Below are 22,646 nucleotides of genomic sequence, written 5' to 3'. Positions count from 1 at the left end.
ACATACACACAGAAGAACTTCAGCTTTTAATCGTGCATTACCTTACCATGTGTATAATCTTCGAATAGACGACTCAATAACGACACATGCCTAATGATTATATACAACAAAACCCTGTTAATCTGGAAATTTCCCTCTTCAGGGTGATGACAAGCATAAATATATACAAGAAATATTTGCGGCCAAAACTACAGACACATACACTAGACGAGGTTATACATTTGTTTGGACCTACAATATATGATCCTTTTTACAGCATCTAACAAATCATGTGTATATGAGTATAACAAGAGGTGAAATCATGTTTTTTCCCGGATTTTCCGGAATTAACAGGTTCGAGAATTCGTTGCAGGTGAATAGGTGCGGCTATATGGGTCTTGCATATGAAGACATCTGGAGGTAAAAGCGGTAAAAAGGAATATAGGATATAAGTGAAATACCTCATACCCATTCTATCAATGGTGTAATTAGTGTAATATAAATTATATATAGTGTCGAGCGTTGTCTATTATATATTCATGCAGCTGATTCAGCTTTATTTTGAATCGGTTGTGATATCTCAGTTATTGATCACAAACTCAGCCAGAAGGTACGTAGCTTACCAACCACTCTCATGCAGTCTTCAATAAAATGTTGTACATTCCTCTGAACAACGTTTCTAAACTCTTACTTCTACAACTTATTTCACAAAATTTGACTCACCCTTCATCTTTTTAAAGATCCAATGTAACCTGCAAAGGACATTTAATCAAAAGCAAACTTTAAAATATAAAGAAAATAAACATGTTTTATTAAATATATAACTAAAGATCACAGCCATGATAATCACAGATGAACTAAGTGTTGTACAGAAGAACTACACAATCGTCAAATGATAGTGCAAGATTTAGACTTCTGTGTTTCCGAGGAAGAGGTATGTGGCTTAGGTTCTTTCTGAGAGGTAGGACCAGTGTGGGCATCCTCGTCCCTCTTTGAGGGCTGGTGAGGAATCACTTTGGTTCCTTTGGCCTCAGTTGTGGACATCCTGTTTGATGGAGATGTGTTTCTGTTCCTTTCTACTAAAGCCGGCATATGTTTGTTAATTTTGCCAACCATTTCTTCGAACTCCTTGCCTGTCCATTTCTCCTGTACACTTTCGTCCTTGGAGAAGTTGATGTAAAGAAGCTGCGTGAACACCATGCTCATGGGACCGGAAGGCGGCCATGTTATCTTCTCAAGTAACAGAGGAACTATTGGCTTCTTCAGGGCATCAGCCAGACTGACTTCCCTCCTGCAGTTGGCGGACAGGGCATACTTGGTGGTTATACAGCTGAGTATGACCCTGCAGCCCCGCACTCCACGGTCGATCTTGTCGTAGAGGGAGTCCCCACCTCCCATCTGGTGAATGTCCATCCAACAGGAGTAGCCGAGGCTGGTGAGACGCCGGTAGAGGAGCATGATCTGTTTCTGTTTGCCCCACTGGTAAGAGATGAACACGTCAGGGGACAGGGCAGCGACCTGCAATGGTAACAAGAAGAGTGAAGCTGATGTTCAACCGGAAACGCGTGTTCAGAATGAGGCGAAAGTATGTTCATGCCAGTGAAAGTTCAGTAAAGTAAACATGATTATTACCTTTGCAGATTCTTTAGACTTTGGTTGAGATGTGTCTCCATTATTGCCCCGTCTTTTCTTGTCTATCTTTATATCTTCAACAAACGGTATCCACCACTTCTTATATTCTGCAAGATGAAACATAAAAAGAAAAATATAAGCTAGTGTGATCTCAAACTTTTATGTTATTAAAAATAACCCCAAAACATGCAAGTATGAAGCGCAGTTTTTCGTCTAATATACATCATTGACAAAGAACATGGCTGGGTATTCACGAGTGTAGGATTGCGGCAAGAACAATTATTTCAAATAAAGCGGGATCGACACTTCGCTGTCACAAACCAACTGGCGTCCCCTGGCTTCCTTGGGATATTCAATTGACCTCGTCTCACGACTTTATACAAGAAAAATATCACTTCAGAAGATATATTCAAAAAGCTAATGCTCAGGTTGAAATAATAAAAAAACATTGGAAAGTATTGAATGCCTCGACTACTACTGCATGGTTCCTTTCTGATGCCAGACAAAAAGTTATGATACATTTAAAACAATCAAGGTTTGAGCTTGCGAGCTTCACCGCTAAATGCAATATTCCAGTAATACAACTTTGAGGGACTGCAAACCGACTTCAAACACTGTCCCCGTAGGAAGAAACAAAACGGAGCTGTCGACATGACGTGCCAAGGGGTTTAAAACCAAGCGTTCTTCTAGATCCATGACATTCATCACAGGCAGAGTCGAAAAATAAAAACAACTTAATGCAACAAAAGCATGATTACGTCTGAGACATTTACCTAAAAAAAAATAGATGAGTAATAGACGATATTTATGTCTTGTGAGTGAGTCTTTATGTGAGTGTTTTGTAACATGAAGGAGGGTGTTTGCCACATCTACCGAAGAAATCGAAAAGCAAGAAAACAGATTTGACTCAGTCAAAGCTGAGCCACAGGCAAACGGTAGCGCAAATGGGGTTGCGCAGCATAAAGAATATGACAAGTCCTATTCAGAAGGTTGGCAACGTATTTTCCGCGCTTCGGTTCGAAAAATATTTTTCATGTCAAAATAAAATATCGCCACCATCAAAGGTACACTCCCATTTCCTCACTTGGCTGTGCTCTCACAGTTCTTAGACCATGTTCAGTAATTACTCACGTGAAATATGTTTTATTCAACATTTTAAGCGCAATGCTTGAATGATGCAGGGGGGTAACTGAACATATTCCATATACTAGTAGAATAATACCCTCCTGTTCTTCACTCCGTTGACCCTGGAGCTGGAAGGGGGAATGGAGAACGGTATGATCTACCATGAGTTGCGCTTAAAATGTTGAATAAAAATATTTCACGTGAGTAATTGTTCAACATGGGGTTGGAAATGTGAGAGCACGACCCAGTGAAGAAATGGGTGTATACATTTCATGGTGGCGATATTTCATTTTGACATGAAAAATAATTGTCGAATTGAAGCGAAGAAAGTACGTTGCCAACCTTTGCTGGCATGTAAAAAAGACTAGTCATTTTCTCTATGCTGCGCAGCCCATTTACCCTACAGTTTGCCCGTGGCTGAGCGTGCAAACCTGGGATTTTGTCCTATGGGCAAGAGATGATCTATCACGCTCTGTGGACGCAAATCGGCACGGTGAAATCATGAGCCCCAAACGACCAGCTTCATTAAATTCCAACTTTGAGTCAGAAATACCAGTACCTTTCATGACCTTGGCCTCATCGGGGACGATGCCGTTGTAGTTGAGCTGCATCAGAAGCTCCTGAAACTTGGCTACTGACCAGTATCTGTCATCCCCGGTCTCCTCTCCTGGGCGAGTGAAGAAGCGGATGAACAGGTACTCGCTGAAGATGGGGCCCATGGAACCAGCGGGGGGCCATGTCTGTTTCTCCATTAGGAGGGGGATTATAGGACGTCCCATGCTCACCGACAGATTCACCTGAGATAAATCAAGAATCGTGCGTCTATTCTTCTACTTGAGCTCTGTGCATCATACTAAATGATTCGTGTGGGGGCCATGCGGAATAGGTTTATTCAACTCACCTCTCTGTTACAGTTGGGCGACTTTGCATATTTCTCCGTCACACAGCTGATGATCACTTTGGAGCCCCGGATTCCCTGGTCAATCTTCTCAAACAGCTTGTCTCCTCCTCCCATCTGACCAATATCCATCCAGCATTCGTAGCCCGCCATCTCCAGATGGCGCTTCAGCAGCTTAACCTCGTTTTGGATTCCCCACTGGTAGCTGATGAAGACAGCTGGAGGGGACGCATACTCAAACGGCTCGTCTTCGACTACAGTATCTGTGGAGAAACACAAGGCAAATGTGTTAGAAGGACAGAAAGTCGTATGGTAATGAATAACTGCCGTTGTTTTATACTCTCCATTCTTGACAAACAGTAACATAAATAGATAGCCACTAACAGCAGGTCCATTTGGATATGCCAAGCCACGGCACCACCCCTCTCATTAATCACATTTGCTTGCTACCGTCAACAGTTTGGTTTCAGGTACCATGTAGTCACTCGTGCGGTTATTAACATAACATCAACTGTATTATTTTGAATCTCATTTCATAAACCATATCCAGGATTAGCATTTTTTTTTTTTGCCAGAAATGTCATTCATTACTCATTGTTGTGTCCTAAAAACGAATTTGTTATCTACCCATACATGTTGGTTTTTTGTGGATATTAATTATATCAAGATCTCACCTGCCATCTTCATGGCATTCTCTACAATGGAGGCTGCATCCATCCGTTTCATCACGTTTGTTGTACGGACGTTACTGATGTTTTGCGATTGCAAACCGAGGGAGCTCACTCTAAATCTAATTTTACAGCGTCTATATTATATACCTACCATCTTCATGGCATTCTCCACAATGGAGGCCGCATCCATCCGGTTCATCACGTATGATGTACGGAAGTTACCAATGTTTTTGCAAAATCAAATCGAGGGAGATCACTCTAAATCTGTTTTTATAACGTCTGTATTATATATTATAGCAGCAGGTTACCTGCCATCTTCATGGCATTCTCCAAAATGGAGGCTGCATCCATCCGTTTCATCACGTTTGTTGTACGGACGTTACTGATGTTTTGCGATTGCAGACCGAGGGAGCTCACTCTAAATCTAATTTTACAGCGCCTATATTATATACCTGCCATCTTCATGGCATTCTCCACAATGGAGGCCGCATCCATCCGGTTCATCACGTATGATGTACGGAAGTTACCAATGTTTTTGCAAAATCAAATCGAGGGAGATCACTCTAAATCTGTTTTTATAACGTCTGTATTATATATTATAGCAGCAGGTTACCTGCCATCTTCATGGCATTCTCCAAAATGGAGGCTGCATCCATCCGTTTCATCACGTTTGTTGTACGGACGTTACTGATGTTTTGCGATTGCAGACCGAGGGAGCTCACTCTAAATCTAATTTTACAGCGCCTATATTATATACCTGCCATCTTCATGGCATTCTCCACAATGGAGGCCGCATCCATCCGGTTCATCACGTATGATGTACGGAAGTTACCAATGTTTTTGCAAAATCAAATCGAGGGAGATCACTCTAAATCTGTTTTTATAACGTCTGTATTATATATTATAGCAGCAGGTTACCTGCCATCTTCATGGCATTCTCCAAAATGGAGGCTGCATCCATCCGTTTCATCACGTTTGTTGTACGGACGTTACTGATGTTTTGCGATTGCAGACCGAGGGAGCTCACTCTAAATCTAATTTTACAGCGCCTATATTATATACCTGCCATCTTCATGGCATTCTCCACAATGGAGGCCGCATCCATCCGGTTCATCACGTATGATGTACGGAAGTTACCAATGTTTTTGCAAAATCAAATCGAGGGAGATCACTCTAAATCTGTTTTTATAACGTCTGTATTATATATTATAGCAGCAGGTTACCTGCCATCTTCATGGCATTCTCCAAAATGGAGGCTGCATCCATCCGTTTCATCACGTTTGTTGAACGGACGTTACTGATGTTTTGCGATTGCAGACCGAGGGAGCTCACTCTAAATCTAATTTTACAGCGCCTATATTATATACCTGCCATCTTCATGGCATTCTCCACAATGGAGGCCGCATCCATCCGGTTCATCACGTATGATGTACGGAAGTTACCAATGTTTTTGCAAAATCAAATCGAGGGAGATCACTCTAAATCTGTTTTTATAACGTCTGTATTATATATTATAGCAGCAGGTTACCTGCCATCTTCATGGCATTCTCCAAAATGGAGGCTGCATCCATCCGTTTCATCACGTTTGTTGTACGGACGTTACTGATGTTTTGCGATTGCAGACCGAGGGAGCTCACTCTAAATCTAATTTTACAGCGCCTATATTATATACCTGCCATCTTCATGGCATTCTCCACAATGGAGGCCGCATCCATCCGGTTCATCACGTATGATGTACGGAAGTTACCAATGTTTTTGCAAAATCAAATCGAGGGAGATCACTCTAAATCTGTTTTTATAACGTCTGTATTATATATTATAGCAGCAGGTTACCTGCCATCTTCATGGCATTCTCCAAAATGGAGGCTGCATCCATCCGTTTCATCACGTTTGTTGTACGGACGTTACTGATGTTTTGCGATTGCAGACCGAGGGAGCTCACTCTAAATCTAATTTTACAGCGCCTATATTATATACCTGCCATCTTCATGGCATTCTCCACAATGGAGGCCGCATCCATCCGGTTCATCACGTATGATGTACGGAAGTTACCAATGTTTTTGCAAAATCAAATCGAGGGAGATCACTCTAAATCTGTTTTTATAACGTCTGTATTATATATTATAGCAGCAGGTTACCTGCCATCTTCATGGCATTCTCCAAAATGGAGGCTGCATCCATCCGTTTCATCACGTTTGTTGTACGGACGTTACTGATGTTTTGCGATTGCAGACCGAGGGAGCTCACTCTAAATCTAATTTTACAGCGCCTATATTATATACCTGCCATCTTCATGGCATTCTCCACAATGGAGGCCGCATCCATCCGGTTCATCACGTATGATGTACGGAAGTTACCAATGTTTTTGCAAAATCAAATCGAGGGAGATCACTCTAAATCTGTTTTTATAACGTCTGTATTATATATTATAGCAGCAGGTTACCTGCCATCTTCATGGCATTCTCCAAAATGGAGGCTGCATCCATCCGTTTCATCACGTTTGTTGTACGGACGTTACTGATGTTTTGCGATTGCAGACCGAGGGAGCTCACTCTAAATCTAATTTTACAGCGCCTATATTATATACCTGCCATCTTCATGGCATTCTCCACAATGGAGGCCGCATCCATCCGGTTCATCACGTATGATGTACGGAAGTTACCAATGTTTTTGCAAAATCAAATCGAGGGAGATCACTCTAAATCTGTTTTTATAACGTCTGTATTATATATTATAGCAGCAGGTTACCTGCCATCTTCATGGCATTCTCCAAAATGGAGGCTGCATCCATCCGTTTCATCACGTTTGTTGTACGGACGTTACTGATGTTTTGCGATTGCAGACCGAGGGAGCTCACTCTAAATCTAATTTTACAGCGCCTATATTATATACCTGCCATCTTCATGGCATTCTCCACAATGGAGGCCGCATCCATCCGGTTCATCACGTATGATGTACGGAAGTTACCAATGTTTTTGCAAAATCAAATCGAGGGAGATCACTCTAAATCTGTTTTTATAACGTCTGTATTATATATTATAGCAGCAGGTTACCTGCCATCTTCATGGCATTCTCCAAAATGGAGGCTGCATCCATCCGTTTCATCACGTTTGTTGTACGGACGTTACTGATGTTTTGCGATTGCAGACCGAGGGAGCTCACTCTAAATCTAATTTTACAGCGCCTATATTATATACCTGCCATCTTCATGGCATTCTCCACAATGGAGGCCGCATCCATCCGGTTCATCACGTATGATGTACGGAAGTTACCAATGTTTTTGCAAAATCAAATCGAGGGAGATCACTCTAAATCTGTTTTTATAACGTCTGTATTATATATTATAGCAGCAGGTTACCTGCCATCTTCATGGCATTCTCCAAAATGGAGGCTGCATCCATCCTTTTCATCACGTTTGTTGTACGGACGTTACTGATGTTTTGCGATTGCAGACCGAGGGAGCTCACTCTAAATCTAATTTTACAGCGCCTATATTATATACCTGCCATCTTCATGGCATTCTCCACAATGGAGGCCGCATCCATCCGGTTCATCACGTATGATGTACGGAAGTTACCAATGTTTTTGCAAAATCAAATCGAGGGAGATCACTCTAAATCTGTTTTTATAACGTCTGTATTATATATTATAGCAGCAGGTTACCTGCCATCTTCATGGCATTCTCCAAAATGGAGGCTGCATCCATCCGTTTCATCACGTTTGTTGTACGGACGTTACTGATGTTTTGCGATTGCAGACCGAGGGAGATCACTCTAAATCTAATTTTACAGCGTCTATATTATATACCTGCCATCTTCATGGCATTCTCCACAATGGAGGCCGCATCCATCCGGTTCATCACGTATGATGTACGGAAGTTACCAATGTTTTTGCAAAATCAAATCGAGGGAGATCACTCTAAATCTGTTTTTATAACGTCTGTATTATATATTATAGCAGCAGGTTACCTGCCATCTTCATGGCATTCTCCACTATGGAGGCCGCATCCATCCGGTTCATCTCTTGCAGAGCCGTCAACACAGCATACGAGGCCTCGCTGGTTTTACGGGTGGCGTACCACTCATTCAGCATGGCCATACAGGGGTCATGTTGCTGGGCCCAGCCTCGGATGTCGTCGTTGCTATAACCCAGGCGAGTTGACAGTAGCCTCCAGTCGTGGTCCCCCTTGGGGTTGAGAAGCTTGGACACATCTCGAGACCAGAAGGGAGCATGGCTTAAGGTCTGGAAGATATCCAGCAAACAATCTCATAGAAATAGCACACAAGTTTTACGATAAAAATCCCTTAGACTATCTTTATCAAATGTTTCAAAAGTGGGTAACCTCCTATCTTATTTATAGTCAGGAATAACATGATATTATACATTGTGTTGTCACAAACCCTCACCTTCCCATCTATTTCTTCCACCTTAGCCACGGTTTCGTCCACCGTCACCTCCAGAGTATCAATCTTCTTTCCCTGAGTTTTCACGTCCTTCTTCACTGTCTTTATTTCCTTCTTCTGCCTGCCGACCTCCTTCGTGACGACCTTGACATTTTTCTGAGTAACCGTGACCTTGGCGTCGAGTTCCTGCACATCGTCCTGTGTGTCCTTGATGTCTTCAGATAAGGTGGCCAGGCTGAAGGACATGACAATTATACTTCGCTGAGGGAAAAATACAGGATCGCATGAATGTACAAGTGTTCCTTTATTTTCTTCTTGTTGTTGCAAGGTTTCTTCACAAGCTTTATGTCGCACAACATGTGAAGAAACCTGCAAGAAATGGTGTAAGGATATATAAGAAACTTTAACCTTTCAAAGAGTGAGGCAGGCAACACTAATACCCTAAATCTTCATATCAGATATTCATGATAACATCATCAATTGTGACTTTCCGCAAAAAGCCAGTCGTAGGTACCTTCTTCCCTCAATCAAATCCAACAGAGCAGTGACTCCATCTTTGGTGTACTGTATGTCCGCTCTGGCCTTCACCTTCTCCAGGGTAGCCTTGTGTTTGGTCAGAAGATGGACACGTTTCCCGCCAACAGTCCGCATGCCGTCTAGCACACATATGAACAGCAGCTGTTCTTCTGGGCGTTCTAGAATCTTGACGAAGTGAGTAATAACCGACTCGGCATATTTCTGAAAATGCGAAAAGCGAACGTTTTAACCACTAAGCTACCTCACCGCCCCCAGTGTCCAAAATGACCATTCAAAATGCAAACAAAAACAACCGCAATATCATACGTTTGCAAGAGACTTGCGACCGGTTTGTAGAATGTACTCTGTCATGGTGTGTCCAAAACAATGACAGGCGCTTTAGAAGTTAACATTGTGTTTAAAAAATGAGAACAGTATCTGAAGACGTCAACAGTTAATGTACCTCACGAAGAAATATACGACGGAAAAACGCCGATGAGAACTGAGGAAAAATGCACCCATCCTTCCACTAACTCACTTTACAAAGTCATCTGTGTGATATTTCGAATATCTGCCCACTCTGATTCACCCACCTCCGATTTGAGCCCGACCTGTTTGAAGACATTCATCAGCGTCGGGATGGCGTGTTCTACAAGACCTCTATCGTCTTGCAGAAGAGGCAGGAGCTTGCCAACTGTTTCAGGGTTCTTTTTGGCCACGTTTTCCATGAGTATGAGTGTTTGAGGGGCGTAGAGGGGGTCCTTCTTGGCGTTCTTCCAAAGATCCTTCAAATTCTTTTCAGTGAACAACTGGAAAACGTGTTTTCAAAATAATTGTTAATGAATTGACACTCACATGCTAAACAGTCCGTTTTTCTTTGACAGAATATCAAATGTTAAATTCAATACTTCATGGATCATATCCACCATGATGGAGAGGTGCACATGTGGTACCAAATGTAAGGTTATTAATTAGTTTCTTCCCTTTGTTGTTTAACCTTACTGACCATACAGATCATTTGGAAGTGTCAGTAACCAACCTCAGGGTGTTGTTTAGCCACCGCTGAATACAGCTGAAGCATGTAAGACTTGGTCATGGCGTCTCCTGGATTGTGGTATTGCATGAAGGTCTGGAACTGGTCGTTGACAGGGTCAGGATTCTCGGGGTAGAGGGAAACAATGCTTTCTGAATGGAATGCGAAACATGGCTGTGATTGAGTGAGTGTGAATAGGAGTATGAGTTCAAGCAGCGTGTAAAAATATTCCGGCAACATCACGGGCGTCAGATACCGGAAATGGGCTTCACAAATTGTATTCATGTTTGGGTATTGAACCCGGATCGTCAGCATGACGAGCAAACGCCCGACCAGAAGGCTACACCACCGTAGAAAATGTAAGTACTGCTTTAGAAGACCTAGTGGTGTCTCACAAGCCCTTGGAAAATTCATCACAGAAACTATTGCTTATGTGTAGATGAACTGGGCTGGGAATGTGGTAAAGAAAATTAAAATACTTAACTAGTTGTGTGTTACAAAATCAGATAAGTACTGATTACTACTTTAATAAACAAGCTTTGTCTACTTTCCTCAGAAAACTCCTATATCATTCCAAACTTATAGCATTTTTGTCAAACAGAAACATGAGTCTAACTAACTAGTTCAGACAATGAACTCACAGACTGCCCCAATTTGAATAGGAGGTACAATGACTCACAATCCATCTGATTCACTTGTTACACCTGTTGTAAGTTCTTTGCGTTCATTCAAAGTATTTATGCAACCTACAATGTGATTGATATTATATGAAGGCCGTACAAGACCGCCAAACGTTTTCATCTAGCGGTCGAGCCTCGTTTTGAGATTTCCACAATTTCCGTTTGTCAGAGCACGTTGTCTAACAGAGCACGCTGCACGATGTGTTTGCAAGGTTTAGGAGCGTAGTGTTGCAATGTACAAGTGATCAGATGTATCAAATAATACTGATTAATATTTATTTATCCAGTTGAATTCTGGACTGGTTACTGTAGTAAGCTGCGCAATCATACCCAAACATGAGTCTCATTAAACTCTTCAGACAAAGTTTCAGTCGATCCGAATTTTTTTGTGTGAATATGAAAAGAGACATCACAAACACCTCTGGTTACACTGAATTCCAATTCCTTGGTTCATAAGAAAAGGGTATTTACAAATGAATGTTGATTTTAAACTTTAACGACACTCTGTTTCTATGTATTGTGGTGAGGTGTAGGCAGCATGGCCTTAACTAAGAGGTCACAGGCTATCTCTGTTTGATGAGGTCGTAAAATGATTCACAATGCATCTGACCCACTGGTTACACCTGGTATGTGTTTCACGCCTATTCGGAGTAGTTCTGTAACACAGTATGAGACTGCTGTGATATCAGTTCCGTACCAGACCACCAAACTTTTTCTAGCTGCACAGGCCCTTTTTTTCATTTGCACGATTTCTTGATTTCCGTTTGCAATGATTAGAAGGGGCGTAGTGTTGGAATATACAAGTGGTAAGATATATAAAATCATACTGATATATATTCATGTATTCAGTTAAATGGTTATCGATTGTTGGGTAATTAATGTTTTGACTTGAATATTGAGAGAGTTTTTTTTATGATTAATCCTCCAATGACTTTATAATTCCTGATTCCGTCATTCGTTTTGTATGAAGCAACATCAATGCAGAAATGACGAAAGAATAACAAGCATTACTCACCAAGGACTTGATGCTTCTCGGTGTCAAAATAAGCACTAATGAGTTTTTGCATGTCGTTTGCAAGCACCGTCTCAGAATTTGAAGACATAACTCGTACTTGAACTGCAGCCATTTCCCGAATACGTTCCGAGTCATGGTCAAGAAGGTCAATGAAGCCATCGCGCAATGGTTCAGCCCAGTCCATCTCGCCCATATCAGACAGCTGATGAAGTTAACAAAGGAGGACAATGATAGTGCTTAAACCATGATAGTCTCAGACAAATCAACCACAGTGTGTAATGAAGCATTGATTTGCCGTGTGTCGTTTTGCTATAAAAGTTCAGCTTAAAACTAACCTTTATTACGCTATACGGTATGATGAAATATATTTCTTAAACACAAAGCATGATATTTTGTGAAAACATGTTACCATTCTCAACACATTTGGGGCAAAGTGGGAAAAGAGTGTGTAGTAGATGCCTTCCAGCTCTCCAGTGTCTGGATGGTAGAAGTCCTTCTCAATACACGTTTTGATGATGGAGACTAGGACCGCGAAGTCCTTCCTGGTGAGCTGTCTACCGTTCCTGTACGAATAGGAACGACATAGCATCATTGGCAGTCTCCACAACTGCGTATCATGAAAATGATTCAGTGATTCAGTTGAAATAGAAAAACACATCGAAATTTCAAATATTATCACAGTATGTTTTCACAATGCCTTTTAGAAGGTCGTCAAATGTAACATGTGTTATATTTGGGTTTACGCTTTCTTAGTAACGTAAGTGTTAGATTTTGTACTTTACTAAGAAAGTGTAATTCCAAATGTAACATGTTGTAGTCACAATAGATTTAGTAATTATTTCTAAGAAAAGTGTATATATTTTAAACAAAACTGATCATAAAACAGGAGATTGATGAAAAAGATATTTTCAAACAAGCGTATGTTTCCTTCAATCTGGCAACAGTTTCTACAAGTGAATAATCTGGTTTTAGTTTTCACCTAATATATCTATTTCATTTATGAACATAAGCAAGTAAAAATGTTATTTGTGTACGTACTTCACGCCTCTCATTGCCATCACTGTGAGATTTGATGCCAAGCATTTCAAACTATGGTTCTCATGCCAGCCGTAGCTGTCGTCCTTCAAGGCTTCATCGACTACCCGAAAAGCTTTCATAATTGTGTCTTTGTTTTTCTGAAATAAGAATCTGTTGAAACTCGTTCTCGACCAATGGTTAATTTATACAAAACGTTGAAATCTAAGAAACTTGAATCTTTGTACAACTGACTATGAAAGTAAACTTTGACTGACACTTTAAACAACGCTGAGCCTACGACTTGTAGAACGTATAAAGAACTCAAAGTAACAATATAACGAGTGTGCTAGAGAACAAGCAATCTCGACTTTCAAACAAAACAGATTCAGTAGGGTCTTAAAGGCAAAAACACACGAAAACCATATGAATGGATTACTGAAAGCCGTATGCAACAAGATGTGGATCCCATTTAAGATCCTTAAGTCATTCTTTAATGCAGAAAAGGGGATTGTGCTATCAGTACCTTAGAATCGAACTCTGTTTGGTTGACAATTTTGAAAGCCTGATCATACATGTCCTCGTTCTTTGTCTCCAGAACACGAAGTGCGAAAGCTATCGATCCCTGGTTCAGATCTGATTGAATTCGGGCTTTTCTGTAAAATAACAATATTGTGTTGATCTATTGGTGACAAGGGCTTTTATGCTAAAATTACTGAGTGACTGAGTGAGTAAGTAAGTGAGTGAGTAAGTGAATATTGTTTGCAGCAGGTTTCAAACTTATTGTAGCGGTATCACTACAGGGGACACCAGAAATTGGAATCACATATTGAACCTACGGCGGGAATCGAACCCGAGTCTTAAGCATAAAGCCTAACTGACCCATTCACTGCAGACAAGGTCGCTTGGAATAATACGAATCCAACATTTCTGAAATAGCGGTTCAGCATTATCCCTTTTTTCATCAGTAATCAATTTCCAACAAGACTATGGCAAATATGTACCTACTTTGTTTGATCCAGAAACGTTTCTGCAAAGGCCGAATATGCTTTCCTGACCCCCTTGCTGTCAGCTGATTCGGGGATCTTCACATTGTTGATGACCTCAGAAATCTCCTTGGCATGATCACTGTGTTCCTTGAAAGAAAAAGTCAAGGCTGATATCAGGAACCCTTGCCATTATATTTATATCTGATATGGGATAGTAGGGACATGGTCAACTCTCATTTTCTGATGATTCCTTTCAAAAGTATTTCTTGATATATAACACTAGAGCTGACTAAAAATACTGACACTCTGAAATATCGTCGATAGGAAAAATGATCAAATATTACCGATGTAATCAATAGTGTACATATCGTACAAAACATCTTATGGTAGAAATAAAAGTAACTTATGTATAAATATGTCACCGCTTACCAGTGGTGGGAAATATTTAAATTTCTTTCAGACATTTATTTTTTTTATTTTAGCATAAAGTTACTTCTCCGATATTTATTTAGCTAGATAATCGATGATAGTTAGTTCACAATTATCGATCTCTATTTTCACAATAAAACATGCATTTACCTACTGATACCGATTACAAATATAATTTCTCATTATTATTATTATACCACTGTCAAATTGGTAACACCAGTTCGTGTCAGGTAATTCGCTATGTCCCCGATATTTGTCCCATGCTGTTTCTATACAGTTAGCATTACCTTCCAGTTGAGTGTTCTTCCCCTCCCAGACAGTGCCAGTTCGGCTGCCTTTATTGTCCTAATCTGTGGGACTTTGATGAGGGCTTTGACCAGCTTTATCAGTAGAGCTGCATGAGTTGGCGTTCTGAAAAAGGACTTAAAGTTTCAATTGTTTCGAGAAGTCAAAAACACAATGTCACATGTACCTATTCTCACATAATGAGCCTATTGAAAGCATACACATATCCAAATCATTCACAGGAATCAGATATCAAACGTGAAAGCAAATGAACAGCCAGTCATAATTATCTTCAGAGACTATTTTCTCCTTAAGGTGTGAAACATGTTTTCAACAAGGTCGATATTCCAGCTTGGCAAGGAACACGATGACCAATGTGGATGGAATAGTAAGCAACTGATTATATTTTACAAGCATGGAAACTGGGAAGATAGATGTTCTTCCAAACTTTGAGAGGGCACGTCCATTCACCCTGACGTATCTCTACCATCTACCAAATATGTATTTTTGTACAAATTCACATAAAAGACTTACATTTTATCATTCTGATATGATTATGTCGTAGCTGAATCAAAGTAGTGACATACCTTCCCATTGCGTTCGCGAGCACTCCCGATACAATCCCATCAGCAAATGTGACTCCCAGCAATGTTTTGTCTTTAGCTTGTTCCACAATCTGTGTTAGCTTCTTGCACATACTCTCAAACATAGCTGCATTGTCCTGAAATATTAAACTTGTGTATGTGTACTGCGCACACTCCGTCACCGTAGTGCTGTCAAAGGACCGTTATCCGCTGCTTTCCCTTTAACCATGAAATCCAACTTAACCTACCATATGAAAACGCCGGACATAACAAAAATATGTACTGTCCATGCTAGAGAATAAACAGTCAAAATTATAGGACTAGACACATTCCGCTTTGTACCGAATGCTAAACAACTGTGATAATCAAATGAAATGCATCATCAAATATGACACCAGGTGTTCGCTCAAAGGGTATGTATACATAAAAGCGGTAATCACATTACACAAATCTATTGTTCCCAAGTTCCTAAAACTCAAAAAGGGGCATGGTCCTGTTATTGATAGAAGACCAACCGAAAAGCTGAAATAAAGAACACAAATGAATGTTTTTCACTGTTGATCTTTAACGGCCTTTGAATTACTGCTCAGACTCAAAGATTTGTGCCCTACCTTCACAAGATTCCCATCCACTTCGGCGAAGAATGTACCAATAGCAGACACCAACTTGTGAACTGGGTTTCCTGCTTTAGTGGCTAGTATCTTGGCAGCTACGTTCATTATATCGTCATAGAGGTCCGTTACGCTTCCCGCTTTGCTACGAAAGAGTTGTAGATACATATACATAACATGAAAATAATTTGAATAATCGTAAAAGTATTTTCAATGGAGAGTCAATGTGTTTAGAAGTGGTCATTTACAGACCGTAGTCAGGGAAGGTTTATGTGGGTAGCTAACTCGCTTTGAATTGCAGTTTCGCGGGCTTTTCTCCATCTAGTTATTTTTCAATTTTATAAGTTGAATTTGCAGTTTTGATGATTTGTTACTGTAAGTTCTTACCGAAAGGTATCAGAATTTGCAAAGTTGTGTTTTACGTTGCATGTTACCTTTAACAATGAGTGAGTGAGTGGGTAAGTTGAGTTTTACGCCGCTTTTAGCAATATTCCAGCAAGGCGGGGGGACACCAGAAATGGTTTTCACACATTGTACACTTGTGGAATCGGACCCGGATCTTCGGCGTGACGAGCGAATGCTCTAACCAGTATGCTTCACCACCACCCCCAGATTTAACTGTTGCCGTGTTAACAAAGAGTTACTGATTAGTATCATTTAGATTAAACAGCACAAAATGGTCAGGTATAAATGATGGGTCCATTTTGTGAGGAGTTTTGTGGATTGTTATATACTGATTAACCAGATCGTACTTCACAGCTTTGAAGTACATGGACAGGCCTTTCTCTATTTTGTCCACACTGTTTGGACTCTTTGGGAAGGTCTCGTCGTTGATGATCTTCATAAGAGAACTCAGAACCGAGGCAAAAACAGCTTTATCCTTCACTCCCTGTAATAAGAGAAGCATAAACGGCTACTTTAGATACGTTTTAGCATCTTTTAAAAATAGCATCATTTGCTATTTCAGAGCCGTTGAATGTAAGGGTCAGAGAAAGAAGAACCGTCTATGTCATACTGATGTCACATTAGTGTGAGTATGTACTTGTATGATTTGGGACATCCTGGACTGTGGACTGCGATGATTCGGGCTAGAATTGATCTTCAGTAAATCATGCTTGTCATAAGAGGTCACTAACGGGAACGGGTGATCAGGCCTGCTGACTTGGTTGACACATGTCATCGTATCCCAACTGTATATATCGATGTTCATGATGTTGATCACTGGATGATCTAGTCCAGACTCGGTAATTTACAGACCGCCGCCATATGGCTGGAATATTGCTGAGAGCGGCGTTACACAACCAAACCAAGCCTCCTCTGTGAACTAATCAAAGTGACCGTCAGTCATATCATCAACCACAGTCCGTTAAAACTATATCAACCAACGTTTATAAATCAAATGAATTTATGAGCTAATGTATAAGCAGATGTGTGACGACCACCTCCGTAAACAACCTCACCTCAAATGGATGCCAATCAAGATGGATAAAGATCCAACGAGCCATTGTGCTCATCATGTCGCGCTCTTCATCCGTAGCGTAAGAACCAAACTCAAAGGCGATGTAGAGATCCAGAAAATCCGACCTGTGGGCTTCACACTGCTGGTCTCTGGGATAGACAGGGGTTAAAGGTATTTTATGTGATACTCATGCATCGTCCCTGGTGTGTGAACGTCCAGTCTCTTGTCATTTTAAATCATGACTATGTTTGTGTGGTGATATTAATTCCCGTATTCAGCTGCAAGGGATTCGCATTATGAGAAATGTAAAAGTTAGGAAGTTGACCTGTATCACAAATTACCTCTACGTAATGGAAATAACGATATTACCAGCTTTTGCAATTTGGGGCTTTGACATTTACTGTTTTCATATACTAATGTAATATATATGCATTTTGTACGTACAGTGCCTATCAATGCAGACTTGATCTCGCCGCGACATGGCTGGAATGGCCAGTGTGACCTAACGCCCTCCTCAAGTCAACCTAATTCCGGGTACTCTTGTAGTGTTTCTGGGTAGGACGTTTACAGAAATCTGGGCAAACCTCATGAGATACAAACATGTTTTGGTTGTGGACCACATTATAGGAGTAAAGCGTCGGAAATGTGTTTACACATATTATTCGAGAATGACCAGGCTCTAGTGTCCCTCAAAACAAATACTATTGAGCGCAAATAGCACAAAAGCAGTAATATTTGTTGGCGACAGCATCAGAGACAGCAGAGCATATGACGATGGTGCAAAGGTCAGCCAGATGCGCTATGTGGCTGAAACCTATGATAACGGCGTCACTCACTCACTCAAATGAATATATGATACGTACGTGAACCCATCCTGTAGGACATGCAGCATGTTGCTGGTGACATGTTCAGCATACTCCTGGTGATCAATCCTCTCCCTTGTCGTGTACTGTCTCTTGCACGCCCTCAAGATCTGCCTGACAGGCTCGCCTCTCAGAGACTGTTGGTATTAAATCCAAAACGTCATGCCGATGGAAAAAGAACTAAAATATGGCGGCAGCGAGTGAAGAACCTGCTCCCAGAGGAATTATAGTGACCCTAAGTGCAGACTGGCCTCTCCATATTAAAGTACTCATCGGAGGTCAAGGTCATGTCAACTGTGGTTAGGTGAAATAGTTATCTTTAGTGAACAGGATGTTATTGGACGAGTAAATTGCAACGTTTCGCCGTCTGCCAACCAGTGACTGCATTGTGGGCGTGGAAGGTTAATGCATAAATCCTCATCACCATTGAGACTAGTAAAGTAGGCAACATTAGAAGCAATCAACGCCATGAAATATTCAGTGTCGAATATCTTAAATGGGCTTAACGCATTGTGTCTGCAAAGGCGACCAAACCCAAACTATGGAAGTGACGAGTCAACGTTTTAAACACTAGGCTACAAGACTGCCGTAAATGCCACTGTAGACGGAGGCAAGGACGAGATAACAACTTAAATCGCAGTCGTACCTTACACAGTAACGGGTCAGTGGAGTAGCCTAGTGATTAAAGCGTTCGTTCGTCACGCCGAACACCCGGGTTCTATTCATTACATGACTACAATGCGTGAAACCCATTTTCTGTGTTCTCCGCCGTGATATTGCTGGAATACTGCTGAAAACCAAACTCACTCAGTCACTTACTCCACAGTAACAAAACAACTCACGTGACAATATTCCTCGAAGCCGCTGACCAAGTACACCTCCCTGATGAGTGTGAGGTGAGTAGTACCAGGGCCGCAGCCAATCAGATTCAGGACAAAGCTGAGTAATGGGTCGTAGAAGTCCTTAGGGTTGACCTTCCCGTCATGAAGTGAGAAGCTGACGAGAAATATAAATTTTAACTGGAAGCAGATTGTCGTGAATGGTAGCGAGTGAGTTTATTTTTACGCCACTTTTAGAAATATTCCAGCAATATCATGACTAGGATCACCAGAAATGGGCTTCAGACATTGTACCCATGTGGGGTATCGAACCCGGGTCTTTAACCACTAGGTTACCCCGCCGGCTCCCGTGTAGTATTAAGATATGTTAGTGACTGGGATACATTTTTGCTCATTAAAATTCAAATCAAAACAAACTGATGCTCAAGCTCTTGCAAAAGTCCTCAAACGACAGCAAATCGGTTAATCGCAATGATTAAATTAAACTACAACCACCGACACGCCACATACTTGAGAACAGATACCCATACCAGTCGATAAACATACCTGGCACAGGAACACTTTTCATGAATCAGGTGACTGCTAACGTTATTTACATAAACTGGCACGACTCGAACAAAGTTTACAGAGTCTAATATTCAAAGGTAAATCTTAAAATTGACAATCGTTCGAGCTATAACATGGTGTTGTGTATGTGGGCCCTGGCAGTAAGTGGTAGTGGATGTTTCCCACTGTGCCATGAATTCCCTAATGTTCCCTTAAGTCGTCTGTCTCGTGGACGCGGCGTGCCTTACCATTTACTTAAAAATTAATTAGGACCTATTCGGATTTGCAGCAGTTATAATCACAAAAACACACATTGGGTAGCTGTGTATACCTAAAATACATTATTCATTGAAGAGAAATTTTTCATCTGTAAAGACATTATTCTGTTCGAAGACGTTATTGTGTGGGAAAAGTAATGCTATTATTCTGTTGGAAAGACGTTATTCTGCTGGAACGACATTATTTAATTCATATTTTTAAAACGTAACCCAGCTACTCACGCAACACATGTTGAGATGTTGTCGAAGGCAGTCTTGACCATAGACCCTGCGGGCGAGTCCACTGATGGGAAGTCCGCCACACACACCTTCCCCTGGAGGATGGCCAGGGCGTTCAGGACCATCTTCTTGTCTATTATTCCATCCAGATACTCTGAGCTCCAGTCCTCCAGCTCTTCTTCAAACTTCTCCTGCAGGGCCTCGGTGCCCTTCTTCAGGTCATATTTCTTCAAGATGGCGTCCATGGTGTTGACTGACGTAATGACAAGGGTGAGATGAAACCCTTTCCTATGAGACTGGTATCAAATATAGAGAGAGTGAATAAGGGTGACGTTATGGTGGTTTTGGAAAATACATATCTCAGTACATATACTTTCTTATGTACATATCCATTTTCGAATGAGCCAGTTTCTGAGAAATATACTTTATTATGCATCTATCCATGTTAAAATGTTATCGATTCTGTGGGTATCTGTTCTCAAACAATGAGCACGAAAAGTATGTGCCTAACAAAAGAAACCTGTATGAGGCATTGTGTATTCATCCATCTGGGGTGTTCCCTTTTTACCATCCAATGCACATTTTATTTACCATTCAATATACAATTATCGGATTCCTTATTGAAGTGCTTCCGCAAGTTCACAAGTTTCGCAAACGTTTCAAAACGTTCACTAACATGAATTGATTAAATATTATGGACTGACCCCAACCTATCTAGCATATAACATCTCTTAGCATATCGTTCTCACAATAAGACAGACATAAGTTTTATTCGTAATATCGGCCTTTAATACAGTTACAAACTTTGGCACTTTCGTGAAACAGTGGTCATAATTTGTATTGGGATCTTACTTTAAAAACATAATGTAGATATAGTGCTGCGCAGTATAAACTTGGGGCTTTGGGACTGCAAAATAGACGGCAGAGTGAGTGGTCCTTTGTAGACATTTTGTTTGAAGTAATTGTCTCTGTACCACAGATGTTTGTCGCGCCGGAGGAATACATGATTCTCGGTTTCTGTTTCACTTTGTGTAAACATAAAACTCCCATGCTCAGTAGTACTGCCATACATTCGGTACTAGAAGCAGGGTGAATATTATTATGAGCACGTGTATATATCAAGTTCCTTACTCTGTATTCACCAGATTAGTCACGTTACAAACAATAAAGTGTTGCTGTCCATGAACGTGTCACGTAAACAAGCTGCCTATCAAAGCCTTGAGGTACACGTTTACTATACAAAACGCCGAAACATTGACTACCAAGTCCCATTATCAGCCGTAACGGTTTCCACTGGGGGTAGTAGGTAAAGCACCGGTAACAGTATATAACTGGATCATTGTGTGATGACACAGGTGATGACATTACAAGGTGATGTTTTCAATTCACGTAAGACCACTAATGCATGTGGCCCGCTGTTGTCAGTAAGTGGACTCATCCATCATGCCTATGTTAACACAGAAACCCATCCTGAACCCCCACGTTTTTCAAATTAAACCTACATGAACCTATGTCTCGCTTGAAATGGTGTCACTCACATCATTACTTTATCAAATATGGTAATTAGAAAAAAATAACATTTTCAGTTTTTATTTATCTTAAAGTCCTAGATGTACATCTTACCTGCTTGCCTCGCTGATCAACCAGCGGCGTCCCTGTTAAGGGCAGGTGTATTTCACAACCATGTCATCGTTTGTGTCCCTGTTGGATGGATTTCACAATCAAAACACTGGCCACCGGTGACCTAGATTTTTGTTACCCATGAATTACTGTATATGTCCAGCCGTTGATTTATACCGTTCTATAAAAGGGACCGTCCCCACAAGAATCTTGATCGTTGAACAAACTGAAACTGCATGTAAGAATACATTATAACAGTTGTATTGTCACAGAAACCAACATGCATTGTTCGTATCTTTAAACAATAATGCATGTGTTTAAAATACACAATAAACATACGATCTTGAGAAAACCCCTAAATTGTGGGTGATAGCTAACTGAGGCGGAGTTGGCGTGTCATTTCTATACACATTCTTTTCCTTTAGTTTCATTTCACATTGTTTGCTTTAATGTTTTGATTTGTTTTCCTAGCAACCATCCACTTCGGAATACAGTGTGTGAGTGAGTGAGTGTGTGAGTGAGTGAGACACTTTTAGCAGTATTCCAGTAATATCAAGGCGGGAGACACCAGAAATTGTCTTCACACATTGTACCGGCCAATCGAACCGGGGTCTTCGGTGTAATGAGCGAACGCTTTAATTACTGGGGACCCGTGAAGGTCCCGGGGTAGAATAGGCCTTCAGCAACTCACGCTTGCCATAAAAGGTGACTATGCTTGTCGTAAGAGGCGACTAAAGGGATCGGGGGGTCAGGCTCGATGACTTGGTTGACACATGTCATCGGTTCCCAATTGCGCAGATCGATGCTCATGTTGTTGATCACTGGATTGTCTGGTCCAGATTCGATTATTTACAGACCTCCGCCATATAGCTTGAATATTGCTGAGTGCGGCGTAAAACTAAACTCATTCACTTTAATAACTGGTTACCCCACCACCACTCGGAATAATGCCAATACA

General features: G+C 41.0%; 1 protein-coding gene across 1 annotated transcript; it reads right to left on the bottom strand.

The window, feature by feature from the left end:
- Positions 1 to 867: 867 nt before the first annotated feature.
- Positions 868 to 20,313, bottom strand: LOC137276949 (uncharacterized). The gene is made up of 22 exons (XM_067808603.1): positions 20,072 to 20,313; positions 19,029 to 19,182; positions 18,187 to 18,323; positions 17,325 to 17,472; positions 16,617 to 16,753; positions 15,865 to 16,009; positions 15,257 to 15,390; positions 14,672 to 14,795; positions 13,975 to 14,102; positions 13,493 to 13,622; positions 12,991 to 13,127; positions 12,362 to 12,515; positions 11,953 to 12,154; positions 10,264 to 10,409; positions 9,818 to 10,033; positions 9,223 to 9,446; positions 8,712 to 8,943; positions 8,274 to 8,547; positions 3,638 to 3,897; positions 3,296 to 3,533; positions 1,612 to 1,718; positions 868 to 1,497 (listed from the first exon to the last, which is right to left on the bottom strand). Exons 1-22 carry the CDS (start codon positions 20,311 to 20,313, stop codon positions 868 to 870), a joined length of 4,299 nt encoding a protein of 1,432 aa, XP_067664704.1.
- Between the last annotated feature and the right edge of the window lie 2,333 nt (positions 20,314 to 22,646).

The sequence above is a fragment of the Haliotis asinina genome, chromosome 3 (genome assembly GCF_037392515.1).
Source record: "Haliotis asinina isolate JCU_RB_2024 chromosome 3, JCU_Hal_asi_v2, whole genome shotgun sequence".
Lineage (NCBI taxonomy): Eukaryota > Metazoa > Mollusca > Gastropoda > Lepetellida > Haliotidae > Haliotis > Haliotis asinina.
Note: the sequence above shows the minus strand (reverse complement) of the source record. Positions and strands in the feature narration are given on the sequence as shown.

Coding starts and splice junctions, on each gene's coding strand:
- LOC137276949 (XM_067808603.1), bottom strand. CDS start 20,313: ATGGACGCCATCTTGAAGAAATATGACCTGAAGAAGGGCACCGAGGCC. Junction 19,183..20,071: donor AACATCTCAACATGTGTTGC/GTGAGTAGCTGG, acceptor ATTTCTCGTCAG/CTTCTCACTTCATGACGGGA. Junction 14,103..14,671: donor GAAGAACACTCAACTGGAAG/GTAATGCTAACT, acceptor TTTTCTTTCAAG/GAACACAGTGATCATGCCAA.